The 22,237-nt window shown below is 44.6% G+C and overlaps 1 protein-coding gene across 5 annotated transcripts in view; it reads right to left on the bottom strand.

The window, feature by feature from the left end:
- Positions 1–53: 53 nt before the first annotated feature.
- LOC132822226 (GATA-binding factor 2-like) overlaps positions 54–22,237 on the bottom strand; it is a 38,146-nt gene continuing 15,962 nt past the window's right edge. For 3 of the 5 annotated variants that reach the window (XM_060835328.1, XM_060835327.1, XM_060835329.1), the window contains exons 3-8: positions 22,157–22,227; positions 21,645–22,042; positions 20,449–21,072; positions 17,228–17,373; positions 15,270–15,395; positions 54–3,491 (exon numbers count right to left, since the gene is read on the bottom strand). In XM_060835328.1, the coding sequence (XP_060691311.1) occupies positions 3,201–3,491; positions 15,270–15,395; positions 17,228–17,373; positions 20,449–21,072; positions 21,645–21,879 (1,422 nt within the window). In that variant the 5' untranslated portion in view covers positions 21,880–22,042; positions 22,157–22,227 and the 3' untranslated portion in view covers positions 54–3,200. The remainder of the gene's footprint in view (positions 3,492–15,269; positions 15,396–17,227; positions 17,374–20,448; positions 21,073–21,644; positions 22,043–22,156; positions 22,228–22,237) is intronic. The other 2 variants (XM_060835333.1, XM_060835330.1) reach the window with 2 other exon arrangements.

The raw sequence follows: 22,237 nt of genomic DNA, 5'->3' as shown, positions 1-22,237 counted from the left end.
CAGACAGAAGTTAAAAATCGTCAGCTAAAAACAAAGTTGTTTGCAAAAACAACTGGTTTTAAATTTTTTTTATTATTACCTTTAGCAATGTTCATGGGGAATAATGATGATAAGATACACATTTATACAGATAATTATATAAACATGTTGTACATATTTAACCAATAACTTAATCTACCGACAAAAAATAAAACAAGGAGAAAAATGTAAATACTGCAAGAAAACAACATATGTTTATAGTGATAGATACAAAATAATTTAAAAATCTTCACTGCGGAAAAGGCTATACTGCAGTGAGTGACAATATATTGCACCTTGTCCTCTTATTCTGATTTTTTTTGCTTTTTATTTTTTAAAAATATTTTTGTCAGTAACTCTCCCCTTGACATTCCCAGATTTTAAAAAATCAGTTTCCTTTCAAATTATTATTCGCTGTACCATATTTGAAAAAGAACACACACCGAGTGTCAATTTATTCAACAAAAGAGAAAAAGGATTGTTTTTTAACTTGTATCTCACACATGACAGTAATTGCCTTCCTTCTCTCCCACCCTCTCTGATATTACATGTAACCTATACAAAGTGCAGCTATATATGCTGAGTGCCACTAGCAAACCATCATATAAACATTTAAAGCAGTTTTTTTTTAATATGGCTGTTCAGTCCTTGAGAAATATTCAGAAAATATTTTTATCAACCCAATACGAAGTTGAAAAGGAAAACAATGTGACCACCAGTTGAAGGTACACTTTGCTGTCTCCCTTTACTCCCACTTTGAAAGAATGCTGAACTAAGGTTAAACCCAATCTGTAGACGTGTCTTTTTTGCTGCACTCTTTGTTTTAAAATGCTGCTGATGTGCGTTTGAGATGGTGGAATGGAATAAAGAAGCAACTTGCATTTATAACATGCCTTTGCAAATTCTCAAGGCGAAACTTCACATTCAAAGAACTACTGTAGAGTCACTGTTGTTATGTGGTAATGGACAGCACATTTTATTTCCAATGCTATTTTGATGCATATGCAGAGCAGAAAATATTTCAGGGTGCATTAGGAGAAAGGGGCTCATACTGTGAATTTTTACTGAGTGAACTGTGTTGATGAGATCCCATTCCTCAATATCTTTCCTGTCTTATACATCATTATGTAACTCAATGACACTATATAGTCATCAGTTCTCAATTGCAAGGTCATATATATCCATCCCTTTTCTGCAAGTTATAAATTTTCATAGCACAGACAAAGAGCACAGGGAAAAACTATTGAATAGGACACTGTTCTCTTTTCTTCACCCTGTATCTAATTCAACATTGCACAGTGAGAATTTCCTTCATCACGTGTGTCAAGCTTTCTCAGTGGACGTGTCTGGAGTACGAGAAGGAGGAAGGGAAGTTTAATTTTGAGGGAGTTATAAAATAATGGTAAGAATTCCTCTGCATCATCATTGCTATTTTTCAGCTCTGAGGTTACACTGTTGGAAGGAATCAGCTTTGTTTAAATGGCACACTGATTCTGAAGTTGAGAATGCACAACTCAAATCTAAATGACCATCATAAAACAACTGTGTATCTCAAAGCAACCTTTAAAACACCTTCCACCTTGGCCCCACTATGAAACGCGTGTGTGGTACTCCCAAACTGCTCCTTCTCAAAGTCTTTCCTCTTTACGACTCTCTTTAAAACCTATAATTTTTACCAAATTGCTGGTCCCCTCCCCAAAAGTTTCACAAAATCCAGCTCCATGTCAAATTTTGCCTTATTTGACATATTTAGAAATATTTTGCTATATTAAAGGTGCCACATAAATGCATTTCTTTGTTGTTAAATTTGTTGACACGTTCTCAGGGCTGTTTGGCAAGATGCTCCAGGATACAGTGACTAGTGTTACGACGAGTTTGCATGCTCCCCAATGTGTTCTCTTATATTGGGCCTAATTTATTGTTAAAGCACAATGACCCTTTTAGGTCTAAAGTGGGAGCAGTGATCTGTCACTTTAGGTTAAGATGAAGATGGCAGACATGCTGAAGATCTCGTGTGTGTTTACCTGCCAGCTCGTGAAATATTAATAATAATGTACACAATTAATTATCTACACTGAAAGGTCTTTATTCATTGATTTGGTGTGTGTGTCTGAGAACCGATTTGGAAGATAACAGACTCATTTGTTCATGGATGCAGGCTCTCACTGTCTTGCCCACTCCCCACACGCCTCATCCTTCCTCTCATCTTGCTCAGGTGATTCCCAGTGTCTTCCAGGAACTCTGACCCACCCCCCAACGATGTTCCCCCACCCACCTCAAACTGACATTGTTCACCCAGTCCCACAAATAAACAAACAAGTCTGCTATCACAATGGGTTCTGTCCCCCTGCTTCATCTCACACTGTCTCACCGCATCATGATGCCTCTAGTATGCCCATTCTCCCTGAAGGTGTCTTCCCTGACATGACCCACCTTTCACCAGTTAACTCACCACAACCAGATGACTGAGGGTGGGGGGTCAACGTGGACAACACCCAGAATCTACGCCCAGACGGTACAGTTAACGTCATGACCCTGGCCCAGGAAGCATACTCTAAGCATGCATCTCATCACAGAATCGATGCTAACCTTCCCCTCAAAACAAAAACATCTGCACAACATGAAATAATTAAAGCAAGACAAACAGAAAGAACTATATTTCAAAGTTAAGTGGCTTTGCTTATTTTTTGAGAATTTTTTTGTGTTTTTAAAATGAAAAGAATCCAGCATCAGCTATTAGGTTTTACCAGTCAATTTATCCCAAATTCTCTGATTTACAATATTCACATCAATAAGATGGATGGAAATCCTTGATACTTTACTGATGCAATCCTCCCTCTTTGTGTCTCTCAAGTTATTCCGAAGAGGCGATGCCAATGATGTACAGTTTCTTGGTACATTTATGAAGAAGGGCACAGTAACATGTATATAATTTTAAATTTGACTCCCACCCAAAAGTTTTGCAAAGATGACCAGCCAATCACTGGGAGCCTGTTCCCCCGCACCTCCCCAAACCCTCCAGTGTTTCCAAACAACACACTGTCCGTGATTTCCCTTCACTCTTTTCTTAAGGAAAAACAAGATAAAAGGCAAAAACCTTGTGTAACTGTTTGTTTTTCTCACTTCTCTCCTGCCTTTCTCACTCTCTGTGTCTTCTTCCTCTGAGGGAGTGGCCGTTCCTTCTAGCCCATGGCAGTCACCATGCTGGAGGGGTGAGGGTGTGCAAACGAGAGGCTGGATGATGGGTGAATGGGGGTCGGTGTGGGCAATACGTGCCCCGCATGGCTGAAAGGGGGCAGGTGGCCCATGTGCTGCATGTGACTCGCCAAGCTGAACGATGAGGTCTTGTCTTGCATGCACTTGGAGAGCTCCTCGAAACCATCCGACAACCTCTTGCTTTTCTTTGACTTGCTTGACATCTTCCTGTTCCGGGTCTGAATGCCTTCCTTCTTCATCGTTAGGGGCCGGTTCACCTGAGATCACGACAAAAAAAAAATCACGTCAACCCACTTCCCCCAGTGGCACAGTGAGGACGGCAGATACCGGAGGTCAGAGTCAATAGGTGTGAAGCTGGAAAAACACAGCAGGTCAGACAGTACCCGAGAGGCAGGAGAGTCAACGTTTCAGGCTAAACCCCTTCATTCGGGCCGTAATGTTGACTTTCCTGCTCCTCAGATGCTCTCTGACCTGCTGTGCTTTTCCAGCTTCAGATCTATTGACTTTACCAAATGGTACTTTTTAAAATGAATTCTCGGGATGACAGTGTCCCTGGCTGGGCTACCATTTATTGCCCAGAGTCAACCACAGTACTGTAGGTCTGGAGTTATAGGTAGGCCAGACCAGATAAAGAAGGCCGTTTCCTTCCCTGAACCAGATGTTTTTTTTTCCCCCAACCATGGATTCATGGTCATATTAGATTCTTAATTCCAGGGTTTTCTCCCCCTATTTGAATTCCATTCCACCATCTGCCATCGGAGGATTTGAACCTGGGTCTCCAGAACATTACTGAAAAAGCGCAGCAGGTCAGGCAGCATCCAAGGAACAGGAGATTTGACGTTTCAGGCATAAGCCCTTCTTCAGGAATGCCCGAAACGTCGAATCTCCTGCTCCTTGGATGCTGCCTGACCCGCTGCGCTTTTCCAGCAACACATTTTCAGCTCTGATCTCCAGCATCTGCAGTCCTCACTTTCTCCCCAGAACATTACCTGGGTCTCTAGATTAACAGACAACTATAATACCATTAGGCCATTGATGGACCTGGCCTAAAAGGGTTAATATTATAAAGACTAGATTTGTCCCTATATTCACAGAATTCTATAATGGCGCAGCATCAATAGAAGCCATTTGGCCCATTGAGTTCCTGCTAGCTTGCTGATAGAACAGCATCACCCACTCCAAATTGCCCTGAAATTCCCTCTTGAAACTTCACCACACACTCACGAAGCACACTCCACACCCAACTGCTTGTTCCAAGGAAAACAGTTTCTATGTCATATTTTAGCAATCATCTTAAAACAGTGTACTCTGGCTTTTGACCCTTGCATTAATGGAGACAGTTTCTCTTTGTTTACTCTGTCAAACCCTGTCTGAGTTTGACGTTTAAGTACAGAAGATTTATTGAGGTGCCCATGGTGTTGAATGAATCAGGTAAAGCATTTATTTTTATTCATAGGCCATGGAGGTCACTGGCCTGGCCAACATTTGTTGCCAATTGGGTAGTTAAGAATGATCCACAATGCTGTGGATTCACAGAATCCACAATCCTTCTTCAGGAATCGGGGTTATGCCCGAAATGTCGAATCTCCTGTTCCTTGGATGCTGCCTGACCTGCTGCTCTTTTCCAGCAACACATTTTTCAGCTCTGATCTCCAACATCTGCAGTCCTCACTTTCTCCCAGTGTCAGGAAAAACTCCTTTACCCAAAAGGGTTTGGAAATCAGGACCATGCTTCCCCCAGAAAGCTTCTGAGGCTGGAGAGCCAGTTAAAAATTAAAGAACTGAGGTAGATATGTTATGATGGGTGACAGCACCAAGGTACATAGAGTGAACATACGGATCAACTCAAAAATTCAATCTATTTCAATGAGTCACTGTCCAATTTTCCTAGCAGGGCTTTCAGCTGCTGGTTAATTGGGTGTAAGCATTGGGTTTGCAAGATGAAACCTGGAGACTTCAGGGGATTGAGTTATAAGGAGAGAATAGGTCCATTTTCTCTAGGATTTAGAAGGTTAAGGGTGATCAGATCAAAGTCTTCAAGATATTAACCAGAAGAGGCAGGGTAGATGAAGATAAACTATTTCCATCAAGTTGGGGATTCCAAAGACACAGTCTGACAATTAAGACCAGCCCATTCAGGAACGATGTTAGGAAGCACTTCAACAAACAAATGGTGACTGAGGTTTGGAATGTCTACCACAATGAAAGCTGGTATTAGAATAATTGTTAACTTTAGAGCTGAAATAAATCATTTGTTTGTTAAGCAAAGGTATTAAAAAAGATAGGCCACCAAAACAAGCATATCGAGTTAGGCCACAGATAAATCTTGATCTCATTGAAAGTGAATCAGGGGATTAATAGCCTCGACATGTTCCTATGGTTTGCACAGGGTTCCTCTGCCTTTTTAGATGGTCCCATTCCTTGGATTCCCTCCCCAAAGTGCTAACTCACCCCATGGAATGATCACACTGTCACCAGCTACCCAGTAAAGCGCAACGCAAGTGGACTTAGACAATGAGTATCAACAGCCTCTGATGCCGTTAAAAATAACGATATAGAATGATGTCTCCTTGACCTCCAATTCCAACTCCATAAGGTGTAGAACATAGGCCAGTACAGCACAGGAACAGGCCCGTCAACCCATGATGTTATGCTAAACATGACACCAAATTTACCAAATTCCTCTGCCTGTCCCTGGTCCATACCCGTCCATCCCTTGCATATTCACTTGCTTATCTAAAAGCCTTTATTTGCCCCTTTTTATATCTGGCTCCACCACCACCAGCACATACCAGGCACCAACCACTCTCTGTGTAAAAACTTGCCCCCCACCTCTCCTTTGAACTTCCCCCCTCTCACTTTAAATGCACGCTGCCTAGTATCAAACATTTCAAGGAAGAGGAGAAGTCACCTGATCAGCCGATCAGGTCTGCTCTGCCATCCAATAAGTTCATGGCTGATTTGATAATCTTCAATACCACGCTCCTGCCTTTTCTCTCAATTCCCTTACTGATTAAAAGTCTAACTATCTAAGTAATCTCACTAACTTAACCACACAGCGTCAATAGACCTCTGTGATTAAGAATTCCACAGACTTACTACTCTCTATGAGAAGAAATTTCTCCTCATCTTTGTCTTCAATGTGCGATCCTTATTCTGCAATTGTGCCCTGGTGCTAGACTCTCCCACAAGGGGAAACAATCTCTCCACAAACCCTCTGTCAAGTCCCCTAAGAATCTTGGATTTTTCAATAAAGTCTCCTCTCGTTCCTCTAAACACACCCCGTTACTGCTTCCTTCTGTCCTGTCTTCCCTCATGTGTTTACACACTTCTCCTTCTGCATATTACACAATCTCATGTTCACCCAATGCCCAAATGATGACTGAAAATCATCAGCTGTTCAGTGGGAATTCTGTGAGATTGTTTCCAGCTCATTCACCCAGGGGTCATAGAGCCATAGAGATGTACAGCACGTAAACAGACCCTTCGGTCCAACCCATCCATGTCGACCAGATATATCCCAACCCAATCTAGTCCCACCTGCCAGCACCCGGCCCATATCCCTCCAAACCCTTCCTATTCATATACCCATCCAAATGCCTCTTAAATGTTGCAATTGGACCAGCCTCCACCACTTCTTCTGGCAACTCACTGCATACACGTACCACCCTCTTCGTGAAAGGTTGCCCCTTCAGTCTCTTTTATATCTTTCACATCTCACCCTAAACCTATGCCCTCTAGTTCTGGACTCCCCCATTCCAGGGAAAAGACTTTGCCGATTTACCCTATCCATGCCCCTCATGATTTTATAAACCTCTATAAGGTCACCCCTCGGCCTCCGACGCTCCAAGGAAAACAGCCCCAGCCTGTTCAGCCTCTCCCTATAGCTCAAATCCTCCAACACTGGCAACATCCTTATAAATCTTTTCTGAACCCTTTCAAGTTTCATAAGATCTTTCTGATAGGAAGGAGACCAGAATTGCACGCAATATTCCAATAGTGGCCTAACCAATGTCCTGTACAGCCACAACATGACCTCCCAACGCCTGTACTCAATACTCTGACCAATAAAGGAAAGCATACCAAACACATTCTTCATTATCCTGTCTACCTGACTGACCAGTCACTGACTCTGACTGATACAGCCTGACCACTGTGACTAGCAGGCTACCATGTGATGATGAACTGACTCTATATGCACTGACAGCACAGCCCTCTCTCGTCCTTATTCTTGCTTCAGCTCAGCCCCTTGGGATGTTTAACTGTGCTCAAGGTGCTAGGAAAATGCAAGTTCCGACATTAATGGTATTGGTATTTAAATTAAAGCAAAGGCACCGCAGTGAGGTAGTAGATTCAGGAATACATTAGGTGTTAGCCTATTTTGTTTCCAGTCACCTCCAGAATAACCATTTGTTCCAACTTAAAACTTTAGTATGTTCCTGATAGTCAACAATCTGGTAATCTGAATGGAGCTCTAATCACCCTCAAACTGGTACTCCTCAACACTTACCTCAAAACTAACAACACTTGCAATTAATCACTCCCTTCTCCCACTTTCCTATCACAGAATCCCTACAGTGTGAAAGAAGGCCATTCAGCCCACTGAGTCCACACCAACCCTCTAAAGGACATCCTGTCCAGACACCACCCTTCACCATCCCTGTATTTCCCCTGGTCAATCCATCCTAACCTGCACATCTTTGGACTGTGGGAGGAGACCAGAGCACCTGGACTAAACCTGCACAGACACAGGGGGAATGTGCAAACTCCACCCAGACAGTTATCGGAGGCTGGAATCTAACCTGGTGTTGAGAAGCAGCGGTGCTAACCCCTGAGCCACCGTGCCCCACCAACTCCCTAACGCCACAAGTATCACAAACCCAAGATCAGATGGGAAGGTGCTCTGTTGTGTCATTTATCCCTAGAGAGGGGCAGTTGGGCCCTATCTTGCTATCCAACAATGCAGATCTCCTCCAAAGGATCCCTGGCAATAGCTGCACTGACAGCTGGAGGGAGAGGGGGCTGACTAGCGTTGTCACTAGTTTTTGTTTTATTTATTCATGGGATGTGGGTGTTGCTGGCTGGGCCCAGCATTTATTGCTCATCCCTGGTTGCCCCTTGAGAAGGTGGGGGTGAGCTGCCTTCTTGACCCGCTGCAGTCCATGTGCTGTGGGTAGACCCACAGTGTCCTTAGGGAGGGAATTCCAGGATTCTGACTCAGCGACACTGAAGGAACGGTGATATATTTCCAAGTCAGGTAAATGGTCAGAGAGCCAAACAAACCTTCTGGGTGCATTGGATCCAATTCCATCATGGGAGCAAGTAAAATATGAATTCAATTCATTAAATGACCTATAATTGAATGCTCAGAAATGCCACTGTTAGAACTGGCATAAAGTATTGATTTTAAAAACCCACCTGGTTAAATACTGTCTTTCAGGGAAGGAAGTCTACTGTTCTTATTTGGTTTGGTCTACATGTGATTCCAGGCCCAAACTACATCTCTTAACTGCCCTCTCAAATGTGGAGCAGCCACTCAGTCCAAGGGCAATTAAGGACAGACAAATCCTTGCTGGTGATGTCCATCCCCATGAAAGGATATGGAGAAAGGGGAACACCTGGAGGACATTCGGTCCATTCAGCATGTGCCAGCTCTTCTTACATGTGTTAGTGAGTGCATCTCTTTACCCAAATTCCTCATCTTTGGAAAACACAGCCCTGCTCCAGTCACGTTTCAGAGCAGCGTGAAACGAGTTCCCCCACTTTGGAAAAGCAACATGTATTCAGCTCAGTGAAACCGTGCTGTACATGGTGCAGCGATGGACTGTGCGAGGCCAGGTAAGCAGAATTAGCTCACCCGCAGGAGAGTCACGATAAAGGGCTCCGGCCCGAAACGTCGACTCTCCTGCTCCTCGGATGCTGCCTGACCTGCTGTGCTTTTCCAGCACCACATTCTCGACTCTGATCTCCAGCACCTGCAGACCTCAGTGTCTCCACAGGACAGTCACAGTTAATTCTGGTGAATTGGTATTGGACCTGCAATGATAGTACTGTTTCTCTCTCCACAGGTGCTGCCTGAACCTGCTATGGTTTCCCCAGCATTATCTGTGTTTGCTTTAGGGTCTGCACAAGCCTGTTTTTTGTTTTATTTACTCAATCACAGAGTTTTGGGGTCATTGGCGAGACCAAAATTTGTTGCCCATCCCCCATCTATCCTCTTGAAGATGGCAGTCAGCTGTTTCCTTTAACATATTATAGTGCTTTGGATGAGAATTACAGGGAGCAGTTAAGTATGATCCACATTGCTGTGGGTCTGGAGTTTCATGTAGACCAGACCAAGTAAGAGCAGCAGACTTCCTTCCCTAAAGGTCATCAGTGAATCAGCTGGATTTTCAAGGCAATCTGGGGACTCTGAGTCTCCATTTCTAAAACAGGCAGTTTAATTTCGGATTTCGGGCAAAGTTAAACTCCCCAGTTGCTGCATAGAACGTGAACTCAATTCCAAAACATAGTTCAAGATTCTTGATTACAAATCCAGTAACACAGTGCTACGTTACTCATGCAGCAACAGAACACTGAAAACATGCACTGCTCTTCTTTGCAAAAAGCCCAGGATCTAGAACACGTACAAGGAACAGAGCCCGAGCTTAAAAACTCAATCCAAAGACAGCATCACCATCAGAGTTGCATTGTCTCAATGCTGACCCTCCGACAGTGCGGTACTCCCTCAACACTGACCCTCTGACAGAGCGGTACTCGCTCAGTACAGACCCTACAACAGTGCAGACCTCCCTCAGTATTGACGTTACAACAGTGCGGCACTCCCACAGGTGCCACTGGCATTATGGCACCTCTTTGTACTAACCCACCAACAGCGTGGCACCCGTTATCATTGAGTGTCCAATAGCGCAGCACTCCCTCAGCACTGACACGCCGACAGTGCGGCACTCCCTCAGCAGTGACCTTCCAACAATGCGGCACTCCCTCAGCACTGACTCTCCAACAGTGCAGCACTCCCTCAGCACTGATCCTCCAACAGTGCGGCACTCCCTCAGTACGGATCCTCTGACAGTGCAGCACTCCCTCAGTGTGGTGCTCGCTCAGCACTGATCCTTCGATAGTGCAGCACCTCCTCAGCACTAACCCTCCCAAAGTGCAGCACTCCCTCAGTACTGACCCTCTGACAGTGCGGCACTCCATCAGTACTGACCCTATGACAGTGCAGCACTCCCTCAGCATTGACCCTGCATCAGAGCAGCACTCTCTCACAGTCCTTGTTCATATACAGAAAGACCGGGACAATATTCAGGTTTGGGGTTATCAGTGTTAAATACTATCTGTGCGACAAATTGCCCGATAATGACAACATCAACAGAGGAGGTTCTAACCCCCACCCTGTGACATTCAACGTCATCACCATTGCTGAATCCCACACTGGCAACTTCCTGAGGATTATTAATTGTCGAGAAACGGAACTGAATCGAGGTTACTATTGCTTAGAAACTGAAGTCAATCAGCCATATGAATTATATAACGACAGCAGTAGGTCAGAAACAAGGAAATCTGGAGCAATTGTCTCATCTACTGACTCTCTGAAGCCTGTCCACCATCCACAAGGCACACATCAGGAGTGTGATGAAATATTTCCCACTTGCCCTGGATGGGGCAGCTCCAACAACACTCAAGAAGCTCGACATCTTCCAGGACAAAGCAGCCGCTTGATTGGCCCCAGATCCACAAACACTCCCTCCCTCCCCCACTGACGCTCAGTAACAGCAGTGTGTGCCATATACAAGATGTACTGCAGAAATTTATCAAAGATTCTCAGACAGCACCTTCCATAGCCACGACCTCTTCCATCTACGAGGACAAGGGCAGCGGATACATGGGAACACCACCCCCTGCAAGTCCCCCTCCAAGACACTCCCCATCCGGACTTGGAAAAATATTGCCATCCCTTCATTGTCACTGGGTCAAAATCCCAGAATTCCCTCCCTAACAGCAGAGAGGGCATCACAAGGGTATCGCAGCAGTTGAAGAGGTTGATTCACTAACAGTTTCTCTGTTGCAATGTTTGACAGATAATAAACACAAGGCTAGCCAGCAATACTCACATTCAGTGAACAAATAAAGAAAGCTGACTCTCTGACAGTGCAGCACTGCCTCAACACTGATCCTCCGACAGTGCGGCCCTCCCTCAGTACTGACCCTCCGACAGTGCGGCACTCCCTCAGCACTGACCCTTCAACAGTGCGGCACTCCCTCAGCACTGACCCTTCGACAGTGCGGCACTCCCTCAGCACTGACCCTCCGACAGTGCAGCACACCCTCAGCACTGACACCTCTGACAGTGCAGCACACCCTCAGCACTGACACCTCTGACAGTGCAGCACTCCCTCAGTACTGGGCCTCCAACAGTGCAACACTCCCTCAATACTGACTCTCTGACAGTGCAGCACTCCCTCATTACTGACCCTCCGACAGTGTGGCACTCCCTCAGTACTGACCCTCCGACAGTGTGGCACTCCCTCAGTACTGACCCTCCGACAGTGTGGCACTCCCTCAGTACTGACTCTCTGACGGTGCAGCACTCCCTCAAAATTGACCTTCATACAGTGTGGCACTCACGCAGTACTGACCCTCCAACATTGTGTCTCCACCTTAGCAATGACCTCCAGTGTTACACTGTTGGATATGGGATTTTGTATTCAGTTGTCTCAATTGAGACTTAATCCCAAAACATTCTGTCTTAAAGAAGGAGCATCAACCCCTGCGCTTTCAACATCATTCTTTTCATAAACGAACGTAAAATATAAATGCAGTACATTAACAAAATCAGCTTGTGCCTTTAAAACAATTAATTAATCCAATGATTTTGAATAAAAATCAGATAAAACTTGACACTGAAATAAACGAGATATCTGAACAAGTCACCAAATACCTCCCTCCCCTCTTCCACCGGCTTCAAAACTGTTGTTTCCAACTTCTTTCAGTTTTGTTAAATGATCAGAAATGATCAAGGGACCTGAAACATTAACCCTGTTTCTCTCTCCATGAGAAGTTGCCAGACCTGCTGAGTCTTTCCACATTTTCTGTTTTTATTACTTTGTTAAAGAGGTTAAGTTCTGAACCAAGAATTCCCGAAATTGAATCCTATTTCCACCTGTCGGGATGGGGTGAGTTGGACAGAGAGTAACTGAGCTGTTGATAAAAAGCAGCTCGGGGTTTCCGATGTATCCTCCCTAGTACCCTATCGTATCACAGAGAAAGCTGCAGGCCCACAGACAGAGAGCAGACAAAACATAAAGTGTTTTTCATTGTCGTTAAGCGAATCTTCCTGACCTAAATTCACCGACTGTCATGTTGTAACTATTTGGGATGTGTCAATTTCTTTAATTATAATTCACTACTCCCACCTTCTCCAATTCCCAAATGCCCAAATCCCCCACCTCCCAACTCCTTGTTAAGGGTCATAGCAGCTGCATTGTTAAAACCAGGACTTGAATCAACAAGAACATTAATCCAACAATGTCCTTTCAGTTTGCCAATGAGCATCTATCATGAAGGAAAGGTGTGAGCCCATCAACCTCCCACACTGAACACCTCGGGTCACATCTCAAACTCACAATCAAGTGGAAAGCGGCAGTCTGACTATTACTTCATAGGCTTCAGAGAGTAGCACCCATTATATTACAGCCCCTGGCATTAGTGATGTTTTGTCTCAGTTGTATAGGAGAAGGTGAGACCGCGCTGCGCTCTGTGTTGTTTTGGTTGAAAAGAGAGGTTAATTTTATTTTTATTTTTGGTCCGTTGACACCTGCTGGTCAATTTCACAAGTCAGTTTCTTTATCGGTCTCTTTATCTCAGGAGGGATATTATTGCCATAGAGGGCATCCAGCACAGATTCACCAGACTTCTACCCGGGATGGTGGAACTGTCTACGAAGCAACACATGGGCCTGTCTTCTCTTGAGTTTCAAAGAATGGGAGGTCATCCCATTGAAATCCTCAAAATACTCAAAGGGATTAGACAAGGTAAATGCAGGGAAGATGTTTCACACGGTTTGGGGGTCTAGAACCAAAGTGGCACAACTTTAAAATTAGGGGTAGGCTGATTAGGACAGAGATGAAGAGAATTACTTTTATTCTAAGGGTAGTGAATCTCTAGAAGTCTTTACCCCAGAAGGCTGTGGAGGCTCAGTATTGGAACAAATTTAAAGTCGGGATTGATACAAAGGGTTATGTGGTGGTGCGGGGAAAAGTGCTTGATTAGCCATGATCATATTAAATGGCAGACCAGGCCTGATGGACCGAATGGTCTGTTCATGTTCCTATAGTCTCCTCAACAGTGGCACTTGTGAAGGACTGCCTCGGGCCCGGGATTCACTGAATAGTGAAGGCAGGAGGGCACTCTAAACAATAAAACTAACAAAGCAACAATGACTTTTAAAGAGGGCCAATCAGGAGGGTTTGTTATTTTCCTCTGATGTCCAACGAAAATAAATAAATGGGCGGACAGGTGGGAGTAAAAACACAAGGGTTGCAGAATCGAGAGAACGTTGCCTTTTCAGTCCGATTTACAAACTGGGAAAAGGAATTGTTTTGGGATGGTAAACCTAACAATTTACTGATGTCTCCAGCCCTCCCTTGTCAGATAACTACCCTGGTTTCTTTCATCTGAGCAGTTATCTGAAACACTAACTGAGAGTAATCAACAAAAAACAAACGCTTTTCAACGTGACATTTGTAAGAGGGAAAAGAATAAAAATTGACCTTCAAATCTGGTGAAAATAGATAATTGACTTTGGGTCCAATCTTGTGATGACCAACTATTGACATTTCCCTAGGCAAGGAACAGAATGAAAACAGTTGGGAGATTTCGCATTCAGTGAAAATTTATTATGTTGAAAAGAGAGGTTAATTTTATTTTTATTTTTGGTCCGTTGACTCCTGTTGGTCGATTTCACAGGTCAGTTTCTTAATTTTGAGTCAATTCTGCCAATGTAATCGCGGAGTTGAATATCATTGTCCAGTTAATCGACTCAAGGGTAGCTGTGTCAACGGGCAACTACCCAAAATTTTATCTTTCCAAGTAACTTGGGGCGCACAAAGGTTGGAATTAGTTGAACTGCATAACCATATGATTTATTAAGGAGCACTCATTTATCGTTAAAGAGACGCTCTTAAAATCAGACTGCTGCTTAATTTAAGATGCATTTTCAAAACCTCGGAACTAGGCCAAGCCAATTAGAGTACAGGGAGCAGAAATACATTCCAAAGTATGATACAATATTTATCGGAGCAAAACTGTTCCCTCTCCATTAAAAAAAAGAACGCCGACAATCAGAACCCTGTAATTCCCAAAATACTTTTTTTTTAAAGAAGCGCAGACACTGGAAATCTGAAATAAAAACAAAATTTGCTGCAAAATTTCAACAGATTTGGCAACATCTTTGGGGAGAAAACAGACTTAATGTTTAGGATTCAGGGACCCTTCTTCGGAACTCGTGATTCCCCGTAAATTTCCACTTTGGTGTGGATTCATTCAATCAGCAATTCTCCATCCCAACACACACATTCACTCACTCACACACACATACATTCTCTCTCACACGCTCTCCCACACACACACACTCATTCACAAACACACTTACACACATACACATTCACTCACACACGCACATTCTCACATACACACACTCATTCACATACACACTTACGCACACACACATACTCTCACTCACACAACACGCTCACACACACTCACTCATATACACGCACAGAAACACGCTCAGACACACACACATACATACACACGCTCACACACGCACTCGCTCATACACACACATTAATTCTCTCTCACACACACTCATTCACAATACACACTTACACACACACATCCTCTCACTCACACAACACGCTCACACACACACTCATACACACGCACAGAAACACGCTCACACACGCACACAAACACACACACAGGTAGAGGGATCATGAACTTCTGCTGTCTCATTTTGTAACCTGGTTACTCACATTGTGAAGTTTGAAGTAAAGGCCACAGGCGTTACACACCGGGTCCCCGTTCGCGTTCCGCCGCCATAAGGTTGTGGTACTGGTCTGACAGTTAGCACAGGATGTTCCTGCTCTCCGGGCGGCCGACTACAGGGAAATAAAACACGGGGAGATTTCATTCGGACTGCCCACTCTGAAGGAAGAGGAGTAGAATAAGAATGAAGAGGGGAAGGGGAGAGAATGGGGGGAGGTTTATAGAACTGCGAAAAAAAAACATTAAATCTAGAAAACTTTCCCCATGTCTGCATTGCTAACAAACGCCAGCACCTTGTACAGAACACTTAGTCTTAACTACAGTCCCCGCCCTCCATCCCCGGCACAGACGGCGCTGTATGTGTGTGTGGGGTGGGGGAGTGCAGGACAAGAAACCCCCCCACCCCCACCCCAATTTCATATCCTCCCCTTTATCCTGCAGGCCAACCGTCTTAACATCTCAGCAATTTCCCCCGAGTTCATAATGTCCCCCACTTGTTCATATATAAAACATGTGCGTACGTGGGAAACGTTGCAAGACCTGTGCAGTATTGTGAATAAATGCCCTGATTCAAAAATTCCAGGCAGAGATATTATTGAGTGGAACTAAAAATTCCAACCCCTCTCTCCCTCAGTACTCCCTGTCCCAAATACAGGGGGAAGGGGACCTGGCTAGGAGGGGTTGGTGTGAATGTTATTTTAAGTTGAATTCCCTGCATTGGGCTGTTACCTCCAGCCAATGTTTAAAAAAAAAACCCGCCGAGAGATTTCGGACCGTTACAAACAAACACAATTGAGAAACTCAACGCCGATTTTCCTCTAATTATTTTGCAGAATATTAATTCCTTTCACTTAAAATGAACCGATTGGCGATGGTGAGGTTTTCTTTTTAAAAAAACGTGTCTGATTTGATTTTTCACCTCCCACACTTTCTAAGCAGAATTTAAAACAAGTCTGGTCGGGACCAATTTGAAGATCTCTCTCTCTCTCTCTCGCTAGTGTCACGGAACACAACCAGCTTAGTTCCTTATCTTTAACAAACAGACATCCGGTTCGGAACTTGCTGTCAGTATTTATAAAGGCTATTTAAAACCACCCAAACGAAAGTGCAAATTATTGACCATTACCACAAAGAAAACAGTTGTTTTATAAAAAAATAAATATATTCACACACACACACAACTCACTCACTCACACTCTGGGAGCACACAATATGGATACGTCCAGATACGGTCTCATTACAGGGCTGCAATTAGAAAAATAAATATCGAACGCAGAAAAATATGAATTTAATCGTTTCTCATCTCCTGGTTTTGATCTCACCGTTTTATTCCGGTTTAACAGCTAGAGAGATAAATAGAAATTGCACAGTCCATTTTCTTTCCTCTGGGACCCAACATTTACCCATCTTCACCGTCCCTTTCAATTTTAAAATTGATTAGTACGGACTGATTCACAAATTTGCTGGGCAGGGAGCGAAAAATGACTTCGCAATATCTCTGGATCGGTTAAGGTGAATGTAGGGCAGTCAGGTGGCCTACCATGCAGAGTCACTCCATCAGAATAAAGGCGCTTTTGAAATGCAGTGTCTTGTTTTAACACGCCTGGTTTGGGGACTTGTTAAAGTTTTGTATGGTAAGAGTGCTTGTTGAATTGTGTGTTAGAATCATTAGCAATCTGTTTTGGTCATTGTGGTGGTTTCTGGTAAGAGCTTTGTTATAATTATATACACACACACACACACACACTCAAACACACACACACACTCACACTCACACACACACTCACACACTCACATTCACACACACATTCACACACACACACACACCCAGAGTCCCTCCAACCCCAGAATCCCAGTGCCCATTCTCATACACCTTGTTCAGGGACCCATTTGGAACAGTGAATCACAAACAAGGTCACGGCTACCATCACAGCGTCATACTTACCAATCTCCTTTTAGGTTTAATGAGGGGCCTGTTCTGCCCGTTCATCTTATGGTAAAGGCCACATGCATTACAGAGGTAATGTCCCGTTCCATCTCTCCTCCACAACGGGGTAGAGGTGGCTCCACAGTTTACACACTCTCGTCCCTCTGAAATCAGGGAGAAATGGGAAAGCAAAACATCACTGGCCAGCCAGGAATCAAATGCACGAATCAATATCTCACCAGCTCACGCCCAGTCACATCACGCTCATTTATTTCAGAATTTCCTACTGTCCAAACCAAGGTACAGGAAATTCAAGGTTTCTATGTAACCGACTAAAAAGTGAGGTCTGCAGATGCTGGAGATCAGAGCTGAAAATGTGTAGCTGGTTAAAGCACAGCAGGTCAGGCAGCATCCAAGGAACAGGAAATTCGACGCTTCGGGCATAAGATCTTCATCAGGAATCAATGTTTCTATGTAACGGACAAAGGCGCATGGTGCAGACACTGTCAAATTAAGCTGGAGATTAGAAGTTTTTGATGTTCTACCTTCAACTGTTTCCAAATACTTCCTCCTATTAACGCTCCAATGTTGCTTATTTACAATCAAATTGTGATTTCTAAACAAAATAAAAACTGGTGACTCAGTTTATTCTTTTTGGGTTGGGGGGGGGGGGGGTGTGGAGGCCAGGCTAAAACACACCAAGTGAAATGACGAATTGTCATCTTTATTTCAGAAAACATATGAATTGTGGAAGATTCAGTCAGGAGCAGGTGGACACGATTTGGAGGAGCCAGTGTTGGGACTGAACTGGACAAAGTTAAAAATCACCAGGTTATAGTCCAACAGGTTTATTGGAAGCACTAGCTTTCAGAGCGCTGTTCCTTCGTCAGGTGGAAGTGGGGAAGGGGATTAAACCGATTTCTACCGATTAAAACCCGTGAAATCAGCATTTATTATCTCTAGAGCCAGAGTCAAACCAGGCCAAGGGTGCACTGAATTTGTCAAAGCGATTGGTTCAAAAAAACGTTCACTCGCCATTTCTGTCGCTGCATTTGTCGTCTCTACATCCTCAATGTTTACTTAATCAACTGACCAGCATTTTTAAAATTTCCCTCCACATTCCCACCCCCCCCCCCCGCCCAAAAAAAAGACAGAACTGTAAATGAACACACAATGTAGTCACCTTGCTTTAAGGGGAAACAAATAATTGGCAAGTTGTGCTTGTCCAAGGGCAACTTGATACAGTATTTAAGGCGGAGGACGCGAGGCGCTAATGGACAGCTTATACCCTGGAAATATTACGCTTTATTTACATAAGATTTAGCCGACGTGATGACAGTAAACGTGACAGTGAAGACACACACAGATACACCGGCCCAGAGCGTGTCCTGTGAAAACAACACTGTCGGAGCTGACAGCGGGCCGGTGTGTATTGTTTTCAGTGCAGACTCCAGCATCTACTGTGCTCCTGTAGAATCGAGCCTCTGCCAGAGAGCTGAATATTTCAGTGGGTTGCAACTGTCTGGAACTACTCCCATTATAACCCTCCCCCCCACCCCCTCCCCGTTGTGACAGATTCACGGTAGCTGGAGCTGTCCCGTGCAATCATTTTACCTTCCAGAATCACCAAACCCAAATTATTGGCAGCGAAAACACATCCTTGGCTTCCAGGTCGAAGACAGTTTTATTTTTTAAAGCAATTTTTTTTTAGTTCAATTCGCCAGGAATGGGACTTATTTTTTAAACTGAGGTGAAATGCTAATTTCAGAAACAAACTCAGCAACTCTGGAGATCTGAAGGTGGCTCACTGGACACAAAACTGTTTCTGTCTGTCCACAGATGCCGCCAGACCTGCTCATCCTCGGCAGCAATTTCTATTCTTGTTTCAGATTGTCAGCAGCCGTGAATCTCAGATTCTGTAACTCCCCCTGTTTCATATCTTGTTTCCAACTACAGTATTGCTCGGAGCAGCGTGTTATTTGGACGATTTATTTTGGGCAGCTCAGTAAAGCTAAGAGGAAGTTCCAAATCAACTTGTTTAAAAGTCGGATTGGAATACACGGAGCGATATGGTTGAGACGTGCCTGGGTGTAAACCAGACCAGAATTTACCGCCATTGACGAATAAAAGTAGCTGACGAAAAAGTATTCCTTTCGTTACATTTTTTTTGAGACAGAAATTGTTTCCTCTTTACCAATCGGTTACACAGAAAATTATACCTCCCCACATCTGACCCTCCTGTGTGTTAAGAAATGTATCCAATTAGTATCATTTCACACCAACAGTAACAAAAGCAGTTTCACATTTTTTAAAAAATAATTATACGAGTTGCAAATGTGATGGCTCAGAGTTCACACTGGAATCCAAATCTGTGTCTGAGGGATGAGCAGCCTTTTAAGGATCAGGATAGTTTATGTTGGAGGGAGCGGGCGGGAGGGGGTGTTGTTTAGGGGGGATTCAGGTCAGGTTGGGAATCGGTCCGATCATTCCCTTGAAGTGACTTGGCGTTTGAGACCCTCCGGGATACAGTCAGCGGAAGAGAAACTGACTGTGCTCACACGGATCAGTGACAGAGACACTGAGCGCTAAACGGAACAGAAACCGAGTCTGATTTAACAAGTTGGGGGTTTCTGGGAGAAGGGGGGGGGGTGGCGTGTCCAAACACTCCGTTCTTAATAACGACCCCCCAGCCCCTTCCTAGTTGTGAAACTTTTAATCGAACTAAACGGCGATTTCTTTAATGATTTAAGGCCTGAAAAAAACGACTGAGGAATTTTTAAACGTTTAATTTTAGAAACTTAGGAGCCCCTATCCCCCCCACACACTGAAAACGAGACGCAAAACCTCAATTAAAATGTTCCGAATCGCCTTTTTTCTCTCAAGATTAGTTTATACAAACCTACTTTATGTCAATATTATTTTAAAAAATTAAAACAATGAAAAGAATATTTAATATGGTCTTCTTTAATCTATTCCAGTTGTGTTAAGTTTCTGATGGTGTAGGTTAATTATAAACAGTACGCCAGCAAAAGGAGAGAAATGGAGTGGGATATTTAAGCTGAAATAGTCTAATTTCATCTATTAAATTCGAAGTGTTTTAATTTTAAATATGTATTTTTTAAAAGAAACACAGGAAGATTAACCCGTGACAATGGGTGAAAGGTATTTAAACAAAGTTTATTTTAAGATAGAATTGTTTTTTTTATGTTTGCCGCCCACTTAAAAAGGTACTTGCTTACCGGCACATGACCGTGTTTTGCTCCTGGATTTAGGTGTGAAATTAGAGGAGGCGCCGGCTAGCAGACCGCTGGAATGGAAGAGATGGCCGCTGTAATCGTGTGCACCGTGAACATAGGCAGGGTAGGTGGGGAGAGGGTGGTGAGTGGAAGCTGCACTCGCTCCAAGCGATGGTATAGAAGTTCTAGAACATTCCAGTTTCATACCCTCAGCCATAGACACATGATATTTAAGGGATCCCTTATCATCTTGCCGACCTGCTGCTGCCGCCGCCGCCGAGCTGGAGGGAGACACCGAGCTGTGAGCGCCCAGATCCGGCGAGACGTCCTTGGGCGGTGTGGGTGGGAAACTGAAGAGGTGATGGGGGCTGGAGTGAGCTGCTGCCGCCGCCGCCGCCGCCGCCGCCGCCTGGGACAGGGACGGTGTGGTGCCGCTGCCCGGGTACACGGTGATGCCGCCCGGGGCGCCTGGGTGCAGCGCTCCCTTGCTGAACGGGCTGACGGTCCACGCCGCGCTGTTGTGGTGATGGTGATGAGCCGTGACCAGCGCTTTCCCGCTGTCCAGCCACGACAGCCCGGGACTGTGGAGGAGGTGAGGCCGACAGACCTGTCCACCCGCCAGGCGAGCTGCAAGCAATTTGTGAGACATTCCCCGGCGTTAACGACGATGTGTTAGTTTCGCTCAATAAACGCACGCAGCCAACATCCTCACCAACTCAAAAAGTCAGCTCCTAAAACTTCTAAACTCCAAACAGACAGAGAGAGAGGAGCTAATCCCGAGCCTCCCGCCCCCAACCCCCTTCCCCTTCACCTTCAAACCGAAAGATTATTTTCCACAACCTGAGAAAATCTAATATCTCTTTTTTTTTGATTTCATATCCGGGAAGTAGACGGTTTTGTTCGCCTGTTCTCTCTCTCTCTCTCTCTCTTCCTCTCAGCTCTCTCTTCACCCCCCCCCCCCCCCCCTTTCTCTTGTTAACAATTTTGCGAAACCCCCGGGGAGGATTTACAACAAACAGAAAAAAAAACACAGAAACTCGCCCCCTCCTCTTCCAGCTCAGAACAGGGAAACGTATCGAGGAAATTAGGGACTTCGGATCGAAATCAAGGCACGGGTCGCGTATTTGTAAAGGGGGGGGAGGGAGGAGGAGGAGAAGGGGGGTTTGTTAGTTGGGGAGGTGTTAAATAATATCTCTCACCGTGGGCTTGTCGGTATGAGACGGTGGCTCGGGCGTGCGGAGAGTTGCTGTAATAAGGAGAGACCGGGCTACCCTGGCTGTCGAGATGGTTAAAAAACACGTCGACCTCATCCGGAGGTAGCAGCTGACTGGTTTCCATGTAGTTATGAGAAAGGTTCGGGTGAGATTCCGGGTGTTGGCTGTTCAGGACGGCGTGATGGCTCATCCAGCGAGACTGCTCTGCAGCCACTTCCATAGCCTCTTCCAGAATGGGTCACACTCTCCTTATCCTTTTTTTTGGAGAGGGGGGAGGGCGGGGGAAGGTGAGGGGACTTTTTTTTTCAAAGTTAAAGCAAAACTGAAACTCGGACGGGCCGAGTGGACTTGCTGATCACGATGTAACACGGAGTAACTCGCACCTGCAAAACAAAACCGAGGGAGAGAGCAGTTAGTGACAGAAAACAGCGAGAGAGAGAGAGCCAGGCCGATAAACAAATGCATAATTTGAACAAGATATGTTGATAAATACTCACACAAGTTTTGGAAAGTTTAACAAGTCCGGACTGCTAACAAAATAGTTCCCCCGCTGTATAATCTTGTGTTGCTGTAGTCGG

The sequence above is a fragment of the Hemiscyllium ocellatum genome, chromosome 14 (genome assembly GCF_020745735.1).
Source record: "Hemiscyllium ocellatum isolate sHemOce1 chromosome 14, sHemOce1.pat.X.cur, whole genome shotgun sequence".
NCBI classification, from domain to species: Eukaryota; Metazoa; Chordata; class Chondrichthyes; order Orectolobiformes; family Hemiscylliidae; genus Hemiscyllium; species Hemiscyllium ocellatum.
The sequence above is the reverse complement of the archived record's forward strand: the minus strand, read 5'-3'. Positions and strand labels throughout refer to the sequence as shown.